The sequence below is a fragment of the Lepisma saccharinum genome, chromosome 5, assembly GCF_977018435.1.
Source record: "Lepisma saccharinum chromosome 5, izLepSacc3.1, whole genome shotgun sequence".
Classification (NCBI taxonomy): domain Eukaryota; kingdom Metazoa; phylum Arthropoda; class Insecta; order Zygentoma; family Lepismatidae; genus Lepisma; species Lepisma saccharinum.
Window position 1 is genome coordinate 88,298,049 of NC_139233.1, and position 26,741 is coordinate 88,324,789.

The 26,741-nt window shown below is 37.9% G+C and overlaps 1 protein-coding gene across 2 annotated transcripts; it reads right to left on the reverse strand.

Moving 5' to 3' along the window:
- Positions 1 to 3,034: 3,034 nt before the first annotated feature.
- On the reverse strand, positions 3,035 to 25,869 carry LOC145988425 (uncharacterized). Of its 2 annotated transcripts, none has more exons than XM_083123316.1 (5): positions 25,735 to 25,869; positions 21,672 to 21,729; positions 6,129 to 6,265; positions 4,677 to 4,817; positions 3,035 to 4,139 (listed from the first exon to the last, which is right to left on the reverse strand). In XM_083123316.1, the coding sequence occupies exons 1-5, from the start codon at positions 25,832 to 25,834 to the stop codon at positions 4,087 to 4,089; spliced, it is 489 nt and encodes a 162-aa protein (XP_082979442.1). In that variant the 5' UTR covers positions 25,835 to 25,869; the 3' UTR covers positions 3,035 to 4,086. The 2 variants fall into 2 exon arrangements, with proteins under 2 accessions (XP_082979442.1, XP_082979441.1); XM_083123315.1 differs by having other exon boundaries at positions 3,035 to 4,142.
- Between the last annotated feature and the right edge of the window lie 872 nt (positions 25,870 to 26,741).

The following is a 26,741-nucleotide window of genomic DNA, read 5'->3' on the forward strand; positions in this document are numbered from 1 at the left end:
AACACCCACAGATCAATTCAGATTAACGAGGGGCAATCTATATTTTTTAATTATCAGGATTTTTCTCAGATTATGTGGATCAACAAATTTTACATACAAGAATTTTAGCTTTTGAAATGGTAAAAATGAAGGAAGTTGAATTACCACTTAATATTCCCAAGAATGTATCTGATTTCACTATTCCCCAATGGACTCCGCTTGAACTTGCTTTAAAGCAACTTAATCAATCTATTAGTAAGGGCATTTCATTTCAAGAATTAGTTTTAAACCCTTTGCCCATGTCTATATTAGTTTTTATTATTTGGAATTTATTACTAACTACAGCACTGGTGTATTATTTTTATAAGCACCATCAACTTGCACGACATGTTCATTCAGAGCAGCACAGTAATAATTTATAATTTAAGGCAACACATCCATCATGGACATTAATATTTTAATTACAGTTGTATATTTTATTTAAATTTTCCTTATTTATTTTCAAAGAGTTATGGCAGTTATTTAATCAATTTATTTTAATTTTATTTTATTTTGATGAGGCAATTTAATTTAATTTAATTTTAAGAAAAGGCAATGGAATGAGTTTGGTCTTGTGTGCACAACCGTGAATTATATATACCTATCCTACGCAGTTTCCTTTCATTCTTATAATTTTCCTCTTATTTAACCTAACCTGTCTATACGGAACGACGTGGACGAGCAATGCCTACACCAATCATTGGCATTTTTTTATGAAGGACCTCCGCAGAAGCAGTCAACTACCATGCAGAGAGACCCGTCACCAACAACTTGAGGGAGGCATGCAGACATTTTTAAGTTATGCTACAGTAGGACTACATTTTTACCAGGGAGACTGTATTCAACCATGAATTTCCAGTTTAGTGGATTACAGACTATCGGGGTGTAAGGGGAGACCTTCCACGTAGTACACCCAAATGTCAACCTCACTTCCACGTTAGTGCACCCTGGACTGAAGACTAACGAGGCTCTGGCGACTGGCCCCATGGCCAGTGTGGTTTTGTTTGTGTTGTCCTGTTCTCTTGTCCTTATGTGTGCTGAGTGCCCCTTTACAGCCTCAGCTTTTAACGGAAGTCAGAACATTTTAAGAATTTTAATTATGCAACGTTAGAGTTGTTATGTGGAATGGTAGGGGGCTGGCCCCCGTATAATGTGACGGGAGCAGAATAGCCTAAGTGCTGACGCTCCCAAAATTTTAAATTCAAATCAAATCAAATCAAACAGACTATCAACGACACCTAGTGAAGGAACCAGATAAAATTTCCCTCCACACAGTTTGCAGTTGGGACAACTTTTCCCCATCTCCCAAGTTCTACGGGTAATTTATTACACATTTTACATTGCCCCAAACTAAGTCAAGCAGACAAGCGATACAAAGAAGAAAAGAAGCAGATAAACATATTTCCCACAAGCAGCAGTCTTGGTCACAACAATAGTTACAAAATTGTTGTTCAAATTGTGCCACAGTGTTTTCCCATACATACACATGCAAGCTCATACCATGTGTACTTATGTGGATATTTACCGTGCATTATGGGAAACATACTTTTCCATAGCCCTTCTTCACATGTTCAGTTCCATACCATGCATGCTAGCCAGTTTTTTACATGCATTATAGTTCACATCATACTACAAGGAGGCGACAAGCGCCAGTTGTGTCAATTAAGCAGCGCTAGCAACAACTAGTGTATATTTTTTTAAGAAGAAATTTTCACAATAGATAACCAAACGAACATGCAATCAATAACAAAGCATAACTACAGCACTTTCGAACATTTCAGGAAGTATGCTCTAGTATGCCAATGTGTCTTCCAAGCAGTTATTTTTGTTTCACCAACATGGAACATAGTAAGCAACACACTTGTACACCGGACATTTTTCTGATGTTTACAATCAGAGCAGACAGTTGGTGGACACTTGCAAGATATTTTAAGTCCTCCTCCGTGGGCGTGGGGTGTTAGGTACCATGCTTTGGGCGGCGGTTGCGGGACGGCATGGGTCCGATTCCGGGTTCAGTCTCCGGGAAATTTCGGCCTGTGTATAGGGCCGGTGGCAACCCACCATCGTGAGGAAATTGGGGAGCTCCGAGTGAGAGTGTAATCCGGTCGCGACGTCCTACAATGGCTGGGGGTTGGTCGGGCTCACCACCTGTCACCCTGTTCTGACTGCAGATCTCCACGCCCCTTGGTGGCCGCGTGGGAGGGAGGCCAGCAGTCGGTAGGTAAGCCAGGGCCCAATAATGGGCTGTAGAGCTATATAATTATTTAAAATGTTAACAGACTATATAACCCATCCGAAACTCCGGATTAACAACAAAACTTATAAAATTTAGGTATGAATGAAGAATATAGAGAGTGTCTCCAATTTCGTTAATATTTGGTACACTAACTACATTTGGCCATCACGAATCTGTTGTTGTTGAAACAGATTCGTGATTAGAAGGCCAAATTTAGTTAGTAGCTATACCAAATATTAATGAAATTGGAGACATTCTCTATATTCTTCATTCGCTCCTCATTTGTATACTAGGAAACACTTATTCAGAATTGGAGTAACGAGCAATGAGAGATGTGAATGTTGTTGGGAAAGTGTAGACGCGCAACATCTAATACTGGAATGTCCAAAATATAATAGGGAAATAAATACGAGTACTTTATACAAAACTTTATATAATTTAGAATTTTAGCAAATGACCCTATTTCAGTCTGTTAATTAATGCAATTACATTTCTTGTACGTACCACTGACATGATGAAACCATAGTTTGTGGGGTTGAATTCGGCAAATGATATGTATGATTTTCCAACTGTTACAATTCATTTCGACATCAATCAATCCATTCATTTAAAATTTTATTTTTTACTCTAGGGAGAAGATCATTGTAGTATAATGCTAAGTCCGTAATATTTGGAAGACACATTGCTTTCTTTGCACACTCATCGACTTAGGAATTGGCTGTATAATATTACTATGTGCTTTAACCCAAGCAAACTCAATAGTATTTCCAGTTTTTTGTATTGTTTGAAATAATTGAATACAATTGACAATATAAGAGGTAATTTATAAAGAATCTTGTAAGAGGACTGAAGCGCCTGTAATACACTCTGGAAGTCAGTCAATATTAAGATCTTCGTCGAATTTAATTTTTGGATATACAATAAAGCTTGATAAATTGCACAAGTTTCTGCAGTAAATATTGAACTGTCTTGTTGAAGACGAAACAATTATTGTATTTTCTGTTGTGGGTCGTACACTGCACATCTAACTCCTGTCTCACTTTCAGATCCAACTGTGTACCATACGAAATAAAAACTTTTCCATTGATTAAATTATTCCGATATGTGCTGGTCTTCACTTAACGTTTCACGAAACTTACACTCTGTGACAATTTTGGGACTATAGCACTACATACATTCACAATCTCGGCCATTTTTGGAGGTGATGTGATCAGCTTCACGCTCCAGCCACCTTTAGTCCCAAGTATATCGATTTATTAGAGGCTGGGAAAACCACAGAACCGCTACATGCAAGGACATTGCTTGAAAAAATCCATCTGAATTCATCCATGCCGGGAAACGAACCCGGTCCCCTGTGTGGCAGTCAGACGTCATACATAAAGAATAGTAAACACATTCGATAATTGAAAAGCCAATTTCAAATTTACGCACATGTTATTACATAAATGTTCATTCATACATGTTGTGCAACAGTTCTACAGATGATCATAGTGACTAACGTTTATGCTAGCCACGGATCAATGTGAAGATAACGTACCCACTCCTCGGAATAAATGCGGAATCTATAGGAACAAGCTTTCCAAAAATGTTCTCGCTGTATATACAAATAAATTACCAATTATTCACGTCGAAATAAATTATCAGAAACTCGCAATTTCGCAGTAAAATATTGTTGAGTGCAAAGTCTGCGAAATTCATGATAAAACTTTTGATTTCTTCATAAATTACGAGGCACATTTTTTCCCCTTCTAGATGAACCTTGAACATCATCCATGGCGGACATTTTCTTCGGTCAGAAAAGAAAGCTAGTCCAGGCTATTCGTCAAATCTTCTCAGCTTTTAACTTCAGGTAGTTCGGCAATATCTGCATAAGCAGGAGGAGGATCTTCTGAAAATAAACAAACCAATAACTGTCAAACATGACATTTCAGTGTAAACAAAGGAACAACTTTATATTACTGACATTTATTCCCATTCGGTATCTTTCAAAACTGAAATTCATATGATAGAGTTTAAAATGAAAGTGCAATTTCCGCAAGTAGATCTGACCTTGACCTGAGTATCCAACAAATGCGGAATAGTATTATAATGTTAATAGTTTCATACAACAAAATTTAGTCTATTATAGATTTCTAACGAGTATTTTATTTCAAAAATTTTGAAACAAATATAAGATTCTCAGTGACAAAATCAGCCTTATTTTCCTGTTGAGTGTTAAAGCTATGATGTCTGAAACCATGAGTCTGCTCTAAACACCTGCAGCAAACATGTTGTCGTGTGGGTATTCTCGACAATTCTCTTCCGAGTTGATCGCGTACCCCCTTCAAGTCGGTAATGTACCCCTGGGGGTACGCGTACCACAGTTTGAGAACCACTGGCTTAGTGGATGGATTTAAATATACAATAAACCCGTTCAACTTACCAGGATGCGGCATAGAGTAAGGTGGCGGAAGCGTTGAGTTGTGGTTCCTGCTATGGTTTCCACTTTCCACTTCGCTTTGAATTTGTGATGAATTCCTTTCTGCAAAATCCCCTACCAGGATTACCCTCCTAGTTCTGCTTGCTGTAAAATAAAAATGAAATATAGGGAAGCACACGATTTAACTAGTGTATTTACCACCAAACAATTGAAAATGCTTCATTACTCACTTAGCTTTTCTTTCTGAAAGTCGATCGGAGAGTTTTATGTGAATGACTTGTGATCTATTCCAGCAATGAGTTTTGCAAAAATACTTCTCTTTTCTAACTACCAGGCAGGTATTGTCAATTGTGGAGGGGGGAGTCTAGAAATATGCCTAGAGCGTTTAGAAATTGTATTGGATATTGGCTACATAAGGCTATTTATTATACAAATGTTTATCTAGAGAATAGTGACAACAATCTATACAAAGATTCTCATAAATGCTATGGGGAATTTTAAGCAATTCTATAACGTTAGAATTTAGAACATAATCGTGGTTTTTCGATACGATGAGCATTTGTAGAGAGCTACAAAATATTAATGAGATAGAACCAAAGTACAGGTCAGTTGTATAATACAGATTAATATTCTTACAAGAAAAGGTTTTCAGATTTCAGTGAGCTCTTTAAAATTCTTCCAAGAGATTTTCCGCACAAATGCAATTAAAAATCCTTCGAAGATTTCCTGCATAAATGCAATTAGAATTCTTCCACGAGATTTCCTGCATAAATTCTATTGGAATTCTTTCAGGAGGTTTCATGCACAAATTCTCTTTAAATTCTTCCACGAGATTTCATGCACAAATTCTGTTGAAATTCTTCCAGGAGATTTCATTCACAAATTCGATTGGAATTCTTCCAAGAGATTTTGTGCATAAATTCTATTTGAATCCTTCCAGAAGATTTCCTGCATGAATTCTATTGGAATTCTACTAGGAGATTTCATGCACAAATTCTGTTGAAATTCTTCCAGGAGATTTTGTTGTTCATAAATTCTATTGGAATTCTTCCAGATTTTTTCCTGCATAAATTCTATCGGAATTTCTTCAGGAGATTTCCTGGACAAATTCTATTTGAATTCTTCTTGGAGATTTCCTGCATAAATTATATTGGAATTCTTCCAGGAGATTTCCTGCATAAATTCTAATGGAATTCTTCCAGGAGATTTCCTGTATGAATTATATTTGGAATTCTTCCAGATTTCCTGCATAAATGCTTCTGGAATTCCTTCAGGAGAAGATTTCGTGTGTAAATGCAAGACATTTGTAACAGGTTATCAGCAACTTCAATCGAAATATGCAATTTTACTGTATTATATACACGTATTTAGATCTTAGTAAAATCCACTCGTAATGTCGAACTCACCCCAATAATAAATTAAACCGTTGATGTGTGACCGAATATGTGTACTTACAGTGAATGATCTGATTGATGTGCTCCCTCTTCTTATACCACCAGCAGAAGGGACAGCATAAGCAGCAAAAGTAGCAGACTATAAGAATGCTTGCAACTGCGCTCACTGTTATAATGGCAATGATTATCTGTTCTATCCTGTGAATAAACATACAACATTACATAAATTTGCAATTCTATTCTATAAATGCTATTACTAATATTGGATACGGAGTTATTGAACTATCCAAAGGTTTGTTTTATTTTGTTGATAATCCGTGCTACATAAGTTAGATGATAGATTTAACGTAACTGGTAACGTTCTAAAATGAATGTATTAGCTTGTAAGCAGGTCATAAGATGTTACACTATCTGTCACATGCTCTAAATAGCTGGCTGTCATTTCGAGCGTTCCTCTAAGAAGTGTTTTTTTACCGCTATTATTTGTTTTATTTCTGGATAACATAGCAGATTATTTCAATTTATTTTCCATGTTGAGAGACGATGAGATTGTTTTAACTACTGTATTTAGCTTTGTGTGCCTTTTCCACTCTCTTTGAGGAAGTTCTTTAGTGCGTCCTTACCTTTTTAATATATTGTGTATGTCTTGTGCAGGACCCTTCGCAGCCTGCACTTTCAACCTTTCTCAAGGAGCATCTTACACCCTTTTTTAACTCCATGATAAGGATTCTAGATAAAGGGATATTGCCCGTATGCATTGAAGGGTGCAAAATGGCGATACTTGCTGACGCACCCTAAAATTATAATTGATTCATTCATTTCAATTCTTCATCTCGAGTATAGTGTTAATGTTCGCTGATAGTTGCAAACGTATGAGAGAAACCAAACACTCGTCCGACTTATATTTTCTTCAAAATGACATAAATAGATACTCTTAAGGTATAAACGTAATTTTTTCATTTCTTGGAACATATGGAAGAGAACTACTTGTACATGCTTCATGGCTTTCCTGTTATGAAAGAAAATAAACTGAAATCTAGGAATTCGTATGGATTCTAAACTCACTTTCGAGAATCTCCTCTCTACCAATAAAGAGTAGGGTAATGTGTATGTGTAGGTCTATGATAAATATTCACTAAGATAAATAATCCAACAATACTTTCTGTGTAAAAAACTTGTCAGCCCTCTTAATTGAATACTGTTCACGAATATTCTCGTTCTTCCTGACCGAGAATGGTCTAGGAATTCACTTAGACTCTTAAACTTTTGACACTATATGTTCGATATAGAGTACCAGGCCAAATATATTTATCCAATATTGAACTTCTGGGCACGTTACGCATTTATTCTTCAGAATCAGGCAGATAAATGGCAAATATGAAATTTATACATGGAGACTAAGGTGTAATGTCGCACACCATATACTTTCACTTCACAGAACCTGGAGGAAAATCTGGCAACAGCAAAGATTCAACACAAACACTCCAATTCTATCCTCTCAAACAATTTTGGAATATTGTTACATTAGGCAATACGTGATAGGCAAGACCTTGGAATTCAACAACACATGGTATCTGTCTGCTGCACGTTCTCGTGTTTTCGCTGACATAAGCAACCCTGCCTATCACCTATCGTGAAGGGCTCGGGTGCGAAACATGGTAAGTGACATTTTGGTCATTTTTGAGTTCATTAAGAAAAAAGGTAATTAGAAGCTATGCTGTAGATAAATTGCTTTTGTTTTGTGCTTACCAATTTCAGAAGGCTTCACTGAGTCCAATGCAAATTTTTGACATGGCAAATTCACTCGAAAATTGAAGGATGGCACATTTTACTTTGTAACTCAAAAATACCAAAATGTCACTTACCATGCTTTACACCCGAGCTCTTCACGTCTAATCATCGTCTCCTTGTAATCAGGGGGTCCCGAGTTCGATTCCCGGTGGAGGCACATAGAGGTTCGGATCCCACTTTAAACTTCAGGTTCAGTCAAGACTAGCCTTACTGTTCATAAAGTGGACTTAAAAACACCAAATAAATTAATCATTCAATCGAAACCTATCGCCTAATATAACAATATTCCAAACTTTTTGTGAGGAGTTTATTTTTCGGCGATCAATGTTCCATAGATTACCAAAATAGTTTAATAAGAGTTTAATCCAAATATACCGGGTGGTCCATTTATAATGATAGTATGGAATATCGCATGCAGAAGGCATCCAATCGAAAATTTGTACAGAACAAAAGTTTGATACTATTGAGGGGGTAAGTCAATGCCGCAAAAATTTCGTCGCGCCACCCACCCCTTAGGGGGCGGGGAGGGGGTAAATGTGAAATTTCAAATGGAACCCTCATTCGTTTTACATATTTGGATTCCGTGTTGAAAAAGAAGTATTTTTTGTTTGAAAAATTTTGTAAAAAAATGCAACCTTCGAACATTTATAAACATTTGGTAGTTTCAATTTCATTTTGTTCCCTTTATGTAACAACAGTTTTGGTTTCCGTTGAGAACATTGCATAAACGAATTTTATTCAAAAAATGTGTGTAAAGAATTCGTCAAAAGAAAATTGTTTGCAATTTATGTTTTTGTGTAACAATTAATAATGTTAATTTGTTCCAACTCTAGGTTTCAAGGAACAATTTCATATGAACAAGAAAATTAAGTATGTTACTACAAATTAGTTATCATTTGAGGTACACAAATAAATGTTCAACTTCTCGAATCCAATGCGTAAGTAATGTAATAAGTAAGTTTACAAAGATTAGAGCGAATATCTTGTTGAATGAAATTTAATGAAGCTTATTTTTCTACTTCCTTAATTTTGTTATTGGAAAGCTAAAGGCAATATCAGAACTCTCTTTTTTTGAAATGTAATCTAATGAACACTGCTATGATTAGAAGCAATCAACAGGCTTAGTAAGTTTTATTGGATAGTCACAATTATGAGCTTTGCTACATGATCAAGAGTTAATCAGTATTTAGTAGGATTTGGAGGGTTGCAGCTCCCAGTCTTCAATGAGGAAAAATTGCTTTGAAAGCAGCCATATATTGAAGAAAAAAATTATATTAGAAATGTGGAAGTATAAAAAGTATAATTGACCATCTGTCATGACTTGGGCTAAATGTTATAGACTAACTGAAACTGTGCATAGATGGGAGCGAGTTCTTGATGTTGTCAGCACTGGACCTCCATATAAACCTCGGCCTGGGTATGATCAAAGTAATAAACAAATAAAAACATATTTGCCATAATCACAATGATGAGTATGAATGATGATGAGAGCGTTGAAATGACACTCACAAAAACACACATGCTCAGACCAGGATTCGAACCCGGGACCTGGCATCATAACGCACTGCGATAACCTCTCCGCGGGTAATTTTATGTGTCACTTTCTATATTCTATCAGTTTTTTTTTTTACATAAATGTCATCTTCAAATAATGCAATGTTTCTAAATTTACAAGTTTTAATTTGTTCTAATTAATAACGAGTAATCACAATCACTAACATACCGAGGTGATCAAATTTTAATGTAACAGATTTGTATGTTTCTATAGTTTCACTGAATTGATGTAATTAGTGGCTAGCATACAAGTTCTCCTCGAACATATACATTTTCACTATCAGTTATGCAGTTCTTATGATTAACTTGCATGAATTTCAAAGAAGATGAGGAAGGGGTGGAAATAAACCTTGACTCGAGGGTGTCCGAGACCTATAATGAGGCAGACAAATTAAATAACAAAATAAATAATCAGGATAATAATCCAGGGGTGATTTTTTTAAAGGTCCACCTGCTCAAATAGGCTAATTGTCACTGGATCTTCATTTTAAGCTGTAGTCCTAACGAGTGTGCATTGGGTTTCCACTCGGGATTTAACCCAAGACCCCTTAATTATAAGAAGAGAGCGTTATGCGAGCAGAGAGACGATATACAGAAAGAACCCCGTCAACCGTACCATTTTATCATAACATAAGATGCGTCCATATAAGAGGTGGATTACACTATTATTATATGATTGGCCCATGGACGTCCGCAGAATTTTTTTCAGGGAGGGGCAAGCATGGTAATTTGTTCAAGGGGAGGCAAACTAGACATATTCCCCCGATAAGGCTCGATACACATCTACGCTCAAGCAACACTCAAATCATTCTCCCCTAACGCTCCGCTCCCGCAGCGGCGTATACTCTGGGTCATCTAGGTAATCGCAGATGACCCGGCTGTATTTCTTTTTTTTATTATTAAAAAAAAAATATATATATATATATACATTTCTTCGCAATATTCTTCCAAACCAATTTCGATGCATACATTTCTTTGCTTCCAGCGCGCGAATGCTTCCAACCGTTTGCCGCTGAATGTCCGGGAACCTTTCTCCAGCCGGTGGAATGACTTCAGGGAATCTCCCCCTGACGTCATTCCTCCCGCTTCCCTTACAACCCTTGGCGAGGAGGGAGGAGAGAGAAAGAGGGAGAGAAAACACTGCTTCTCAGGCGCGGTGATTCCGTGGCCAGGGTAAGCTCCTTCTTGTGAGAGTCCACCGGTTGCACTCTCAACCTTCAGAGCCTTTACCGTTCCCTCCGCTGAATAGGGAAAACATACCCGGTAGAGTGCGAAGAACAGGAAAATTGAATAACATGGGCAAACCAATTCTACGCTAATTTTCACTTTACATTTGCTTCTGTCTTGCTGATTTCTGTTACTTGAACATAAATTTATCAAAAGGAAAAAGCTTAAATATTGAAGATGAAGCAAACTAAATTAAAATTCAAAGCTTAAGCAATTAAAGCACCTATATGCTGACTCCCCCATCCTTGTATTTACAGAAATAGTGACTGTTTCTCATCTCTAATCTTCAAAAGCAGCGAGAATACTTCTTTCACGGAAATGAATATTTTTTAATTGGAAAGATATCAAAAATAAATTATATATATATATATATATATTAGTTAATTTAAGTTGCTATATTCCGCCTCTTTAGATTAATAGTGATGAAGATGAACGAATTAAACATAAAACGAAAAAAAAACATCAGGGACGTAGCCAGGTGGAGGACTCGGGGGGCTGAAACCCCCTTTCCCGAAATCCTACAAATATCTAATTTAAAAAGTGTATACTGGTAATTAATTTTACTTCATTAGCAGGATTAAACACCTTGCATAATACGTTGTAATAATCTGAGATTCATCTTCAGGACACTTCTTCTAATCCCACTGTTTCAACTTTATGTGGCGGCTGCTAAAGTCCGCGCGTTCATTACATCCCCAGCGGTTAACAAAGGGAGCGGTGCTCTTTGTTAAAAGAAACACCCAAGTGGGCGGTTTTCTCTTGAAGAAACTGGAGTAGGAAAGCGATGTTGCCAAATTGAAGGAAATTGTAAAGAAAAAGAAAGAGAAACAAACAAATTAAAGAATATGTAAAGAGAAAAGAAATACAGATAAATATTATAAAGGACAATATTAATAAAGTTAGGAAAGAGGCATATTATAAATCCTCATATTTACACTGAATACCCCTAACGTTTCTACTCGAAAAATATATTATTTAGAATATACATATATAGTTAACTTACCTTCACTCATCGTCATCACTGTCTCCCACGTGGATCACGAATCTCTCCTGGTTACTATCCGTATCGTGGTTAATGTATTTTCTCTCAATTTTGATGGTGTGTTGAATACAGGACAACCAAAGCTGAGCATCAATTGTCTCTGTTCCATCACGCAACAGCTGGCATACACTGGCACTTAGAGTAGGAGATACATTGTTTTTCCTCACATATGATTTTAACTTGGCCCACACCAGTTCTATGGGATTAAACATGTAATGGTAGGGAGGGAGTCGCAACACTTCATGTCCAGGTGAGGCTGCAAGCTCATCCACTACGTACTTTTTAGTAATGTTTGCCGATTTAATTATTTCTAATAAAAGGGCTTTTATAGGAACAGGTTTCGGTACTGGAATGTCGTGCCTCTCCATGAAGGAAATAATATCCTGCAGTTTTGTCTTCATAGTTGGGATTTTCACTAGCAACCTCGAGTGGTAACTTGCATTATCACAAATTATGATACACTTCTTAACACTTGGCAAATTTGGCAGCAGATTATTGGTAAACCAATTTTCAAACACTTGTCCCGTCATTTCGTCGTGACTATCAGCTTTACAATCTCCAATGTTCTTAGCTGAAAGATACAAACAATTTGGGACCCACCCCTCACTGCTCCCAGCATGGAGCACCATGATGCGTTTTCCTCGTGCTGACGGCGACTTCAAAATACAGTTGCAAGTACCATCGTCCCACCCTTTTTTGACGACGTCGTGAGTGTCGAACCAAGTTTCATCTAAATAAACAATCTGGCAGCCTTCTGATCTCAACTTGTTGAGTTTGTGAAGGTAACGATACCGCCAAGCAACAATTCTTGTCGACTCCATTATTGCATTTCTTTTCTTCAGCTGACGAAAAGAAAAACCAAGTTTCTTCAGAAGCTCTCGAAGCGTCGTTTGTTTGTAAGGGAAGTCTGATATTAGTTTCAGTTGTGTTAATAATTCACAGACACTTGGTGCGCGTCCTTTAGAAAAAAAAATGTAAATCTCTCTCCTAAGAAAATCGCAAACAAACTCGTCCACTTTATGATTTTTTTTCTTTTTATTACCAGGCTTCTTTGGTGTAACTGGGCCTCTTTCTGTGATCTTTCGCACTGTTTTCCTGTCTAATTTCAAAATATTTGCTGTCTCCGATATTGGTCCTCTTCCTGAATTATTCCTGGAGACATATTCGTGCACACTGCATACAAATTCTTGAGCTTGTTTGTTCAGAATTCTCTTTCTTTTCCTCAGCACTCTAGAACTGCCGCTGCTAGTACTTGGCTGGGGGTCACTTTCGTCAGTTAAATTCTCCTGCGCAACACCGTTTGCTAAAGGAACCTGGTTTGTAACCCACGGTCTCCACATGCTAATAACAAAACCAAAATCTAATATAAAAACTAAAAGCACAACACTATAACAAAGCAACAACACATCACCATAACACAACAAATAAATAACACAACACAACACAACTAGTTAAGAAAATCATGGTTATGGCGCAAAAATAACGAGAGGCTCACGCACCCGCCTGCTCCGCCTTGCAACTACAAGAAATGTAAGTAAAGAAAATGTGGCAACAACGTCTGAGTGCACGCGCTTATCGGGAGCGGCTTGGCTATTGTTGGCTATTGTTTCCAGTGTTAAGTTTTATCAAAGGGTTGCCGATGGGGATATAATGAACGCTCGGACTTTAATAAGGGATGATCCCCATCCCGAAATAAAATTCTAATAAAATTCTGGCTCTGGCCTGCAATGATTCGAACTTTTAAAACCTGTCATTTCAAGCTCGGAAAGGGATTTTTTTTTATCATTCATAGGGAATTTCATTCTCAGCCAGGAACACAACAACAGAAGTTTGGCGCGTGAAACTGAATGCGTGTAGTCGTTGGCTTCGTGCTGTGCTTCGTGTTTATTATTTATTTAGGTGTTAGTGTTTGTCGTGATAGTGCTGTGTTAAAGGGTAATGGATGTGATATAAGATTTGCTGGTGAAACCTTTTGGAACAAGATCTTTTCAGGAGAAGTTGCAAATTGTTAATACAGGCAGACCAGTGTCATCGCTTGAACTTATTTCTACGCACAAAGACAAAAATCGGGAATATGTGAGGCATTTTCGCAAGCAAATTATGACAAAACACCATGGTTGACAGGAAGTATAAGTGTTAATAAGCTTTGCTTTTTTGTTGGCCGTGCTTACTTTTCGGGGCTGAAAAGAATGTATGGACTCGTGGCGGATACTGTAATCTTTGCAACGCTTGTGTCAAACATGAAAAATCCAAAAGTCACATAACTTTCTTTGTTAAGCTGCAATCTTTCGCACAGACACGTATTGACGTGCAACTGGACAAACAGCATGCTTTGGATGTTGTACAGCACAAGTAATCGGGTCCTGGAGTAAGTTGAATTTTGCACTTAAATTAATATTGAGGGTTTTTATTTCACTAGTGCACGTCTTTCATTTTATATTTCACAGGTTGTTTTTTTATAGCTTTATAATACTGTCTTGTTTTATTATTTGAAATTCTACACGTATATTAAACTGCAATAACGAGAATTAATTGATTGTGGTCGTAGCAATAAGACAAACATTCCGACACAATATTCCTAAATCCAATATGGATCCTGACATAAATTGCACGGAAACCTTTGGAGTTTGAGGATCAAGGGTCGGAGATTACCCACTCTTTAGAACCAGCATACGCCACTGCGCTCCCGGTCAGGGGGTATCCACACTAGTGGTCAAGCTTCGTCTCGGTCAAGGTACGATCAGCGTGAGTCTGGTATTGGTCTTTTCACATAGTACACCGATTTTTCTGTATAAAAAGCCTGCCGATTGTGCTAACTACAATGTTTAAGAGATTTTCAACGACGGACTTGTCTGTTACAGCACTGGCATTAATTAGAAGAAAATGACAAAGAAGAAAAATAATTGCAAAAGCGGGGAGTCATTGACTTGGTTGATTTTCTTCGCTTTTCTGCCAGTTTTGACTAATGTTGAGGATGAGAATGAGTGGTAATATGATGAAATTGATGAAGGAACATCACAATGAAAATCCATGCCCAGGCCGGGATTCGAACCTGGTGTCGTAGCACACTGTGCTAACCACTCGGACAGGAGGTCGGCTATTATAATGTTGTTTATTGATGTTATACTTTTGGTTTAGAAATCGGCAAACGTTTATTTGCAACTACAATGAATAAACTGTAAATGTCAACAATGCTAACACTACTTTGTCGGTCTAGGTTTGACATGAAAAATTTCTGGCTCATTGTTTCATATCGACATTGGTGACCATTTCTTTTATTAGAAAGTTTCCGATACAACACGTGACAAATATACAGCAGATTGTAAGCCTAGTTCCAAGGACCCGATTATTATGCACATATTCTGAAACGTGGCCTCCCATGACTTAAAAAAAAAATGGAGACATTTTGTATTGTTTTCCGTAAACGAAGAACAAGTTCGTCGTTAATCTTGATTCGGGGCTAGACATCAAAAATGATTTTTCCCTTGGCAGAGAGTCGACCACCACCTCCTTTCCCTTTGCACACACAAAAATGACAATTTTGTTGTCCGGGAAAATACGTATGACCACCAATAGGTTAGCCTTTTGATTTAAGGATTTTAATTGATGCAACGGGTTGGAAAAAGGTCGTTACAACTATTGTTTATGAATCATAATTGTCTGTTAGTCTCGTATTTAACTTTTTCATTTGCTAATTGTAATTTGTTTTGTTTATTTCTGTCAGTTTTTACTTTCTTAAATGTCTTTTTTTCGAGTTCATGAAATCGCATATTGTGACAGATGACTCAGTTTTATAAACAGAATTGACAGGAAAATATTGTGGGATTATTTTGCTCAATGCCCCCATCAATCAATTTTATCATTACTTGCCTTTTTCTGTGTTTTAATAGATCTTTGTCTTCGGATGGCTCATCTTCTACGAACAAAACTGGGTTACGTACTCTCTGCTACGGGGCTGAAGACTGCTACTGAACCTTATCAGACGTTCACATCAACGACCGAGCTTTGCAAAGTCAAGCTCTGCCCCCTCACGCTCCGATCAAATATTCTTTCCATCCGATCGTGACCGGACCTGGAGCTGAGCGTGATTGAACTAACCTTGACCGGAGCGCCAGGTGTGATTGCTTCTCCGGACCATGGAGGGAGGGTGATCTGAGCGTTACTGTAGTGTAGATGTGAATCAAGCTTAATAGTGCTTCCCCCTCAAAAAAACACTTATTAAAATTGAAGCTATCATGTTCCTGCAGCACCCTTCCAATAATTATTGGAATTAACAAATTACTATGAACGAAAAGAAATACGGCGTGTCCCCTTGCACCCCCTCCTTCCGGACACTTATGGATTGGCCTCAGATTTAAACTACTTCTTTCACGTACGGACAAAAATATTTGAGATTTAGATAAAACCACGTCGTTGTTCACGGAGTTATCTGTTTTGATAAAAAAATGAAGCATTGTGGAGTTGAAATTACTACTTCTACTTTCGAAGTGCTATGAACTATTGATACTCTATTTGTGGAAAGTATAATCAAGACTGATTGACTCATTGTTATATTTCAAGTCGAGTTTCTGCTAGTTTTCACCAATGGTGACGGTGAGGTTGAATGGTAATTAGATGAACGTCATGAAGGAACGAACACAAACACGCAAGGAGACACAAAAAACACCCAAGAGGATTATCTTCACTGCGGTTACAGGAACCAGAGACTCATTTGCCTACAAGAATACAGTTTCCAGGATGTACTATTCAGGAGGGAGGTTGACATTTGAGTGTGTTCGAAAAGGTCACACTTACAGCCCAAATGATATGTAAAAGAGTTACGAATTACTGGATACGATGATTATAGGTTTGATGAATTCCTTGTGTCCAAATCGCTTTCTACACAAGGTAAGAGGGAAATCTCGAGTGAGAGAGAGAGAAAAGAGGTGGGGAGAGATATGTGTTAGTCAAAATCACCTAATGCCTTACGTTTGTACTGCCTACCCTAATTTATCAATATACAGCTTCTGCCCACCCGGTCGAAAAATTCTTGCACCGTCCCTGGAACACTCACAAACATCCATGCCCAGGCCAAGAATCGAACCTGGGACACCTGGCGTCGTAGGGCGATGTGCAGAACGATTAGTGCCTATTGTTTATTTTGTTCTTATTTGCCTGCTTATTTTGCGAGTTTTTAGTGCCTATCAATCCTCATCCTGTTTAAAAGCCCTTATTTAACCTCCCTTAGATTTGTATTAGTGATGACCGTGGATGGTGTAAATAATATAGGACACTGAAAATCTCATATAAAAATTATGTAACATATTGAAAACAGTTAGTAATTAAACTTGCGAGAATTCTTTCAGTCTATAATGATGAAAACTTTTCTTAATCGCAGAGACTTTATTTCTGGCCTTTGGGCGCTTGACGGCTGCCCGCTTCGCTGCCGCCCAGGCGGCTACTCTCGTCAAATCGTGTGTGATATCTCCGCTATGGAAGCCGTTCGAAATGACTTCAAGTTCTCAGAATTACAGTTACAAATACAATCAAAATAAGCACGTACCTTGTGAAAGGGGATGTTGGAAATGTTGTTCTTATGCATCCACACGATATTGGCATGTTTTTCGGAAATATCAATTTACACGCAACAGTTCATCTTCTGAAATTGCTACAGTTTCTGTGCTGATATTCTCCTTCAGTTCTTCTAATGTGTGAAGGTATGTGCATAGACTTTATTTTACAATTTCCCCATAGAAAAACACTTTACTAACGCTAACCGATAAGTCAGGTTGACAAAAGAGGAACGGGAGAAGAAGTCACGTTAATTTAGAGATTGAGATGTCGCGGTTTCGAGTCACGAGATGAGCGCGAAACACTTGCGTCCATGTAGCCATGCACACTGAATCGGTTGATTTCGCTAAATTTGGCGGGAAACTGGGAAATGGCAAACATGCGATAAAAATGTGAGAGAAATATTGCAGAAATGCGAGATTGTTAAAGAAAGTTAAATTTAAACAAGGCAGCGAATCTGAAACTTAGAAAGTACAACAATGGAACAAAAGCTCTCTCTCATTGATGAAAAAGGACAGATGAAGAAATACACTTCTTGTGATCAAAATGTGATAAAAATACTGTAGGATAGTTGGTTATTTTAAAAGAAAATTAAATTTGGAAAAGGCTAGATATCCTTTTTCATAATGAGTTCAACAATGAACGAAAGGTCCCATTGTTGCTGGGAAAGGAGAGATAAAGTTACAGTATGTGATCAAAATGTGATAAAAATATTGCAGGATAGTGAGTTTTTTTCAAAGAAAATTAAATTTAGAAATGGCTAGATATCCTTTTCTTAAAACGAGTTCAACAGCAGACGATAGGTCCCATTGTTGCTGAAAAAGGAGAGATAAAGTCACAATTTTTTATCAAAATGTGATAAAAGAATAGTGTTTTTCAAATAAAATTAAATTTAGAAAAAAAAGGCTAGATATCCTTATTCAAAATGATTTCAACAACGGAAGTAAAGTTCCATTGTTCCCTGTAAATGGAACCTTGCTTCGTTAGAGAAGAATATTAAACGTGGATCAATTACCCCAACACTAACATTCCCCATAATTCATTTACAGAAATTTAACAGACTCTCGATCTCAATCTCTTCACAAAGTTTCGCACGGTATTTCTGTGTGGAACAGGCACACCTGGGAATTCTGTTGAAAATCGTCTACGAACATTCCTTCAAGAATTGAAGACTAAAATTGGTAAATGATGTAAGTCCCAAAATAATTCAAACACCGTTTTCCACGTTAAAGTGTGAAATGTGCCATGGATTATAATGTGGTAAACGTGAAAAGTGGCTGGTAGCCCTCTAAGTAGTTCAAAGGGCGTGTAAAGAGGTCACTAGTGTGCACGTTCTTAAGGGTTGATGTGCGGAACGATGCGATTTCCCAACACTTTTGCTTTTGGCACTTACAACTTTCACCACTTTTAGTCCTCAATTTGTAATCAGATACGAATCGTACGTAAAAAACGTTTTGTTGTATTGATTGATTGAGTTGATGTTTTAAGTCCACATTATGAACATTAAGGCTAATCGGGACTGGACCTACAGCTTAAAGTAGGATCCGAACCGCTATGCACCTCCACCGGGAATCGAGCCAGGGTCCCCTTGATTACAAGGCGACGACGGTACCACTGCGCCATCAGCGAGGCCCTACGTTTTGTTGTAATGTGTGCGTATATGTGGCATTATTAAAACTATAGAGAAACACAAATAACACTTGGAACACTCTACGCTTAATAATCACTGTATAAAAAAATAGAAAATCGCAAGAACACTTGTAACACGTAACCACTTTAAAAATACGACTGAACTGAGATCGCAAAGTTACTGAAATGAAATGTGGTTAAGAAATAAATCCACAAGTTATGCTCAAAGCCATGTGTTTCAGTTGGCACTCTGGCGCCACGAGCTGTTAGGAAACTTAATGCCCTTTTAGCGTGTCTTGTTACCAAAGCTACGCGAAATTTCCTAAAAACATTACAAAAACGAGTGGATGCACGAGGGCAACATATTCAACATCCCCCATGACAATTAACGTGCTTATTTTGAATGTAATTGTAACTATAATTCTGAGAACTTGAAGTCATTTCGAAGCTAGCGCCTTCCATAGCGGAGATATCGCACGCGATTTGACGGGAGTTGGCGTATTCAGTGGCTGTGGGCATATACAGTTAAATGTGTACAATTATAATTATTAGCCTATGTAAATAGTTGATTGATTGATTGATTTGCTTTATTTTACTTCGCTTTCGTACCACTTTTTGCTAATTTGCGATTTGGGGATGAGTTGAAATTGATGAATGGACACTCACAAACATCCATGCCCAGGCCGGGATTCGAACCTGGGACCCCTGACATCGTAGCACGATGTGATAACCCCTGTACCACGGGGCCGGCTCCTTTGTAAATCGTATCACTATATTTCGGAATTGGTCTAACAGGTGTGAAAAACGTTCAATATCTGTTTGTTAGTTTCTCATTGGATTTGATTGAATGATTGATTGATTTAGCTTATTTTACTTCGAGTTTTGTGCCTAGTGGCTAATTTGCGAAGATGGGAATGAGTGATGAAATGATGAAATTGATGAATGGATATTCACAAACAACCAAACCCTAGCGGGATTCGAACCCGGGACCCTTGGCGTCGCAGCGCGATGTGCTAACCACTAGGCCACAGGGTCCGGCAGTTTCTCATTGGAGTACTGACAAATGAGTGTTGGCGAAGTTCTCTTATTGGTCTCAATGTTATATCTATTTTTAGCTAACTCTCCAGCATTCTTAAACCCGAAGGTTTATGACTCCAGCAACACAAGCCTTCCTATTCTTATCGCTGCAAATATTCGAGAAGGAGAAATACGAAGTTGAAGAATAAAAGAGTACACAAACTACCTAATCCCTAAATGCTATGCATTGGAAAGATTAAATTTGGGCTCCCAGCCCCAATAGTCTTAGCAATAAAATTGCTGCGTTGATATCAAGGGGTCCTAGGTACGATCCCTGGTGGAAGCAACATTTCATTAAGTGGTTCGGATTCCACTTTAAACTGTAGGCCCAGTCCCGATTAACCTATCTGTGCATAAAGTGGACTTCAAAAATAATTCAATTCCACTAGAAGCTGTAGCTCTCGTCCCGATTAGCCATGTGAATATAATGAACCTTAATACAAATCCAATCAAGCAACTTTATTACTCGCAGTCCTGTTAAATAATTATATTTTTTAAGGTTAGAAAACAATTTTTGCAGAACCCCCATAGTGGCCAAACCTGATACCGTGCAGGAGAATCAATCTTTGAAGCACATCGAACATAGCATGCAACATAGCATCTCAGTGTTTGACTGATATATGTCACTGGTAAAATTACACAGAAGTAAACTATTACGTTTTAGCCAATATTAGTTAACTCCCCGAGAATTTGACTTCGAAATCTGTAGCCCCCCCCCTACTTATTTTAGGCTGGAGCCGTAACTGTTCGTAACATAGGCGCTTTTAGCGCTTACGTGGTGAAAACTGATCGCAGAATGATATTGTTTGTTACTGTGACAGCAGTTAGGAAACAAATACTGATTTCTATCGTATATCAGTGTAAAGACTAACTATATCGACGTTCCTGTAGTAAATTCTTAACATGTTTCTTGAAAAACTATCCGATTTTCTTACGTTATTTCTTCACTAACCCCTTATCCGTGAAGAAAGAGTAAAATATCCAGGTATTCTCCAGAATCTAGTCTTTACATTGACGTATGATGCACATCATCTTTCTGTTTCTTAACTGCTGTCACTGTAATAAAAGTTGCACCTTCGCGAACAGTTTGCTATGCCGAAGCATAGGGGCTTCGCCACGTGGAAGTTTGTTTGGAAACATGCATCCGGGACACTGGTTCTGGTGACGTCACGCTTACGTAGCCAGTCCATATGTTTATCTGTGCTACAGGAGTGGTTTCAGCCACCCTTACCTCAACTTTCTGTACAAAAGTGAATTCACTGGTCGACGGACACGTGTCCTTACATGTCCTTACAAGAATTGGCTACATCTAAGGGAAATATGGTGATGACGACTTTTTGCAAGTTTGTTCAGAGCTTTAGCATATTAGCACGTCAGTAGAACAATAAATTTCACCCCTGCCACAAAGAAAAAGTAATTAGCACCTGTCATGCATCTACGAATTCTTGTGCAGCCTTCAATTGCCATATGATTTCATTAACTAATTCCTCCATAAAGATAATAATTCAAACTAAATTATGTTTACGAATTCATTTAACCAAAACCCAAGGTTGTGTAACACTTTCTAATCTTATCTAGTTACGTGGATCATTGCCTGATGTCACGTGACATTTGTACGTCATTTACCTGTTTAATACGTACCATTGAAACACGTACTCGGAAATTGTTTCTTAATTGGATTCACTACAGTATACGAAAACAATTGAATTGGATTAATCTATTGTAGTTGCTCACCCCTCAGTACTGTCATCTTCCCCTCTGCGTACTCCAATGGGAATTACTGAATTATTTTCTAGAATAAAAATATTCAAGACATTCATATTATTAACAGAATATGATTGGATTTTATTTTTGTTATTTTGCATTGCTATTCTGACACTTTTGGCTAATCGTGACGATGAGGATGAGTGATGACATAATGAAATTGATGAAGGTACACTCACGAAGAACATCTAACCCGGGATGTATACACAGAATAGAACGCATAAGTGGCTTGTTGGATATAATCTGTTTCATTTTACTTGCAATATTCCACAAGAATGATAACAATTGAGAACATAGCCACAATGATACTGTCGGCCTCCGTGTCGGGATTGCTCAGCTCAAAGCGTAACGATGTTGGACGGTTCGGGTTCAAAAATTCCGGTTAAGTCATGGATATTTGTGTTAATGGAAAAGCAAGAGAAAAGTAAAAAAATTCGAAAACTAGATATTAAAATAAATATAATTGAATAGCAAAAAAAAAGTCGAATAATAACTAGTATTAAAGAAAAAGTCGGAGGAGTCCCGGGTTCGATTCCTGGGATGGGTCGCTCTGGGGTTCGCCTGCTGATCATATCACCTCATAAAATTGTCTAGATTCCTCACCCCACTCCGCTGCAGGGGTAACTTTAGTTTTTCAAATACCTACTAGGTTACAGGTGTAAAATGCACTTTCGCTCGCTCGTACTCGCTCGAGTGTATACAATTGAATGTCATTTTAATGTGACAATATTCGTAGACACATTGTATGTAAAATATCCGTCTGGCAGTTTCAGCCCACAATCATCTGTTTCATGTTTATATATCACTGTAATGGTAAGATAGATTAGACTAAATTTTAACATTTAGATAATGACTATGTTTACTCAAGTTCCAATTTCACTGCGTCTTTCACTTCACGATCCATATTTGAGGGCTCACTACCACAGACAAATTACGGTTATACATGTACTGCTGGGCTTCGAGCGCTGTCTAGCGTCGTCCGTCCGAACTATTTGGCGTTTGAGCGAAATGCTCTCCCTGCAGCATCTAATACGCACAGTACGTTTTATTAAAAATAATAATCATTTCTTTACTAAAACGGTTTTAATATATACGTTTAGGAAAATTGTATTCAAACTGTTTCTTCAGTGCAATAAATATACGAGGGTTGCTCCGAAAGTAATACCTCCAATTTTTTTACCATTGCAGGTGACAGTGTAGGTGGTTGTTGATGAAACAGTAGTGGAGACTGAATCATCCTGAAAATATAACTGGTTGTTCGTTGCTGTGCGAAAGATGGCGGCAGAGAGGCAGCCCGCAGATGTGATGTCTGACTTGGATGTCCGTTTGAAGCAACGATGTGTGATGATGGATTTGCTTCACGCGGAAAAAGTTGCACCAATTGAAATTCATCTACGCTTGCTGCAGTGGAGACCAGACAATGGATGGTAGTACAGTGAGGCGGTGCGTGGCTAGTGTTACCCACGGGACGAGACGGGACAGGCTTTTAAAAATTCGAGACGAGACGAGATTGATCGTGTGTCCCTTTGACAAACGAATATTTTCGAGACGAGACAGCATTTCACAGCATTTCCACGAGACGAGACAGGCCAACGTCTCGTCTCGTGGGCAACACTATGCGTGGCACGTTTCAGCAGTGGGGAAAGTGAAGTGATAGACAGACCACGTTCTGGACGGCAATATACAGCTGTCACACCAGAAAATGAGATGCGCCTTGATGAACTTATCCGTTCGAATCGGCGAATAACGACCAGGTAACTGTGTATAGAGCTGAATATTAGCTTCAATGCATTGGAAACCATGTTAATGAAACTGGAATATCACAAAGTTTGTGCGCGGTGGGTGCCGCGAATTGCACAGGAGCAGAAAGTTCCGTGTTGACATTTGTCGGGACCTGTTGAACCGATATGAGGCTGAAAGTGACACTTTTCTGGATCGGATAATCACTGGTGACGAGACGTGGTGTCACTACTACGAGCCAGAGTCAATAAGGCAATCAATGGACTGGCGACATGTGAATTCCCCAAAAAAGAATAAGTTTAAGGCGCAGTCCTCGTCTGGTAAAGTGATGTGTAGTGTGTTCTGGGATAGGATGGGGTCATCCTTCTGGATTTCCTGGAGCGCGGAGAAACAATCAACTCTGACCGCTATATTGCAACGCTGACAAAATTAAAGGCTCGAATCTCCAGACCAGACCAGAGAAGAGGGAAACCTTTTTCCTGCAGCACGACAATGCCAAGCCACACACGAGTTTGAAGACCATGGAACACATTGCCAAATTTGGCTGAACTGTCCTTCCACATCCACCATACAGTCCTGATTTGGCTCCGATAGATTTCTATATTTTGTGGCCAATGAAAGATTCATTGCTTGGGCAACATTTCCCAACAGATAATGCCGCCATCACAGCTGTGAAACAGTGGACTAAATCGGTTGGTGGTGATTTTTACGAGCGTGGCATACAGGCTCTAGTTCACCGCTAGGGAAAATGTGTAGAGAAAGGTAGTGATTACATAGAAAAATAGTGTCTTGCAGCTGAAACTCTGCTTTATTCAATGGTGTATTGTGATATTTTGTATCTGCTGTAGTTTGTCCGAAAAATAATTGGAAGCATTACTTTCCGAGCAAACATCGTAGATCACATTATATAGTTTGAATATAGATATATTGTTTTTATATTTCATTGCTACTAAACTATTTTGAAACATTATGCTTTATCTATTTACATCACATGCACTTGCTACTTAAAATATAACATTAAAAATAATGATTATAATGATAGTATTAAGAATAATTACGATTATGATAATAATGGAATCCAATCCTGTCAACAGTCAGATAATTATCAAAACACAATCTTCCTGGGATATGTATTTGTACGACCATAATGCAAGAAGTTATTATGGGGTCATTGTGTGAATTATTTTTCTTCTGAGAGTAAAGGGAAGAGGACTTTATAAACCTATTCTTTCGAGCAGGCGTCATCTCCTATCAACTCCGGTCAAGCCCCGGCACCTACCAGCCTGTTGGGTGAGAATGAGTTAAGGAAAGAACTTGATAAACCTTTTCCTGCTTCCCCAAAATAGGCAATAGTTAGGCCGAAGAGTTCAATGAACTAACCGATTCTCTAAGTACGCACTGGTAATGGCTAAAGTATAGTCATCTTGAGACAAAAGAATAAATGAGATTTTCCCAATTGAAAACTTACATAATGCCACTGCTCCTTTCTGAAAATTCTCAGCAAGAATTACTTTCGCACATATGATTTTAATTCGATGACCAACATACAGTGATTATTATGGGGAACAGATATACATATACATGTAATATGGCACAGATTCGTCGCAGAAAGTTCAAATTTGTGCTATAACTTCTGAAGAGACAGCAAAGTTTTGGAAAAAAATCTTTCACGTTAATTTTTTTTTTGCCAAAGTGTTCAAAACTGTTGTATATTTCACATTTTTTCCCCAATAAATCTGTACAAGATTCGGAAAACATTTACATACAAAAATTTATCGATTGATAAAAATTTCAGTGCCCTATGACAGTTTTATTATCAGATATTAGAGCGAAAGTAATTGGGCACTTTTTTTATATTCAGGGGCGGGCAGGAGGGGGAAGCAAATTGAATGAGGGTGTGAACTTTTGTAGAAATATAGCACTCATCAAAGCTAACATCCAGCCTAAATTGAGCTTTCTCCTGTTTTTGTCCTTCCTTTACGGGGCTATATGGTCTCCCCGATGGCGTAGTGCTAACGATGTGACCATGTAATCAAATTAGAGGAACATTAAAAAGTGGCTCGGGTGCAAGTTTTAAACTGTCGGTCTAATCCCAATTACCCTATCTGGGGATAAAGTAGGCTTTAAAACAACTTCCAAAAACAAAACCCCTCCGAACACAGTTCTTTCATACTTCAGACTGCTTTTAAAACATTCCAGTGTAAGAAATAAAACATGTTCAATGCTACAGTTTTATAAGATAATAAAGTACATAAATTGTAAAAACAACAAAAAGAGATTCAATGGAACTTACCGCAACTTGCGATTCCAAGCACAAATAGCACAATAAAGAATATATTCGTCTCCATGTCATTAATTTTCTTCGCAGAATTATAGTTTACAAAACAAAACATTGTTTATCCAATTCTCCATCCCGTCTAGATATATGTTGAACGCTTAAGACTGTAATTATCTAGAAAGAATCTTATCGTGAACATTGATATCTTATCTTCTGTGTCCATTTCTTTTATAAAATACGAACTCACCAGATAAGAAATATTTTTTCTTCATTTTGCAATTTCCTTCTTTGATGTGGAAAAAACTATGGATTATTAGGGTGATATTTTGAAAATAATTAGAATATAATGTATTTCCATGTATAGGTTTCGCAAGAAATTCTTGTAGGAGTGTTAGGCAGGGGCGGATTCTCTCGCTACCGTTAACGTATTTAAAATTCGTAGTTATTTATTTTGTTATGGACTCTTACACACTTCCTTTACCGGCCATACCCGGAAAACGTATCCTGCTGTGAGGCAACCACCAGTTTAGTATTTCTTTTTCAATAATTATATACATATTATTTTTTTTGTATGTGTTTCGTGTGTAGTTTGCGCTCTTCTCTGGAGTATAAGTGATCCAGTCAAGGAGGACTCTGGCGAGAAGGTGCGGGTAGAAATTTCGTATTTTAGTTATATATTTTTCTTGGATTTATATTCAACATTAATCTATTCCTATTCTCCTGGGGTATTTGGGTTATAGTTAGGGATTAGTTGAGGTCCAGTACTACCAGTGTACCCTCATATACGGTCCATAACAGATTACGGGCAGCTAGATGTGGAATTTTAACATGTAGTGTAACAAAATACGCAAGAGGGCAGCACCTCGTGTGACTGACCAAAAAGGACTCTTGTTGGACACCCCCTCTGCCGGTCAGTCCAAGAACCACCCCAGGGGGGAGAAGGGGGAAGTTTTTTTTATGTTTTTTTCTCACTTCGAGGAGAGAGTCTACAAAAAGACAACAAAGATATAATATGGCGGAGT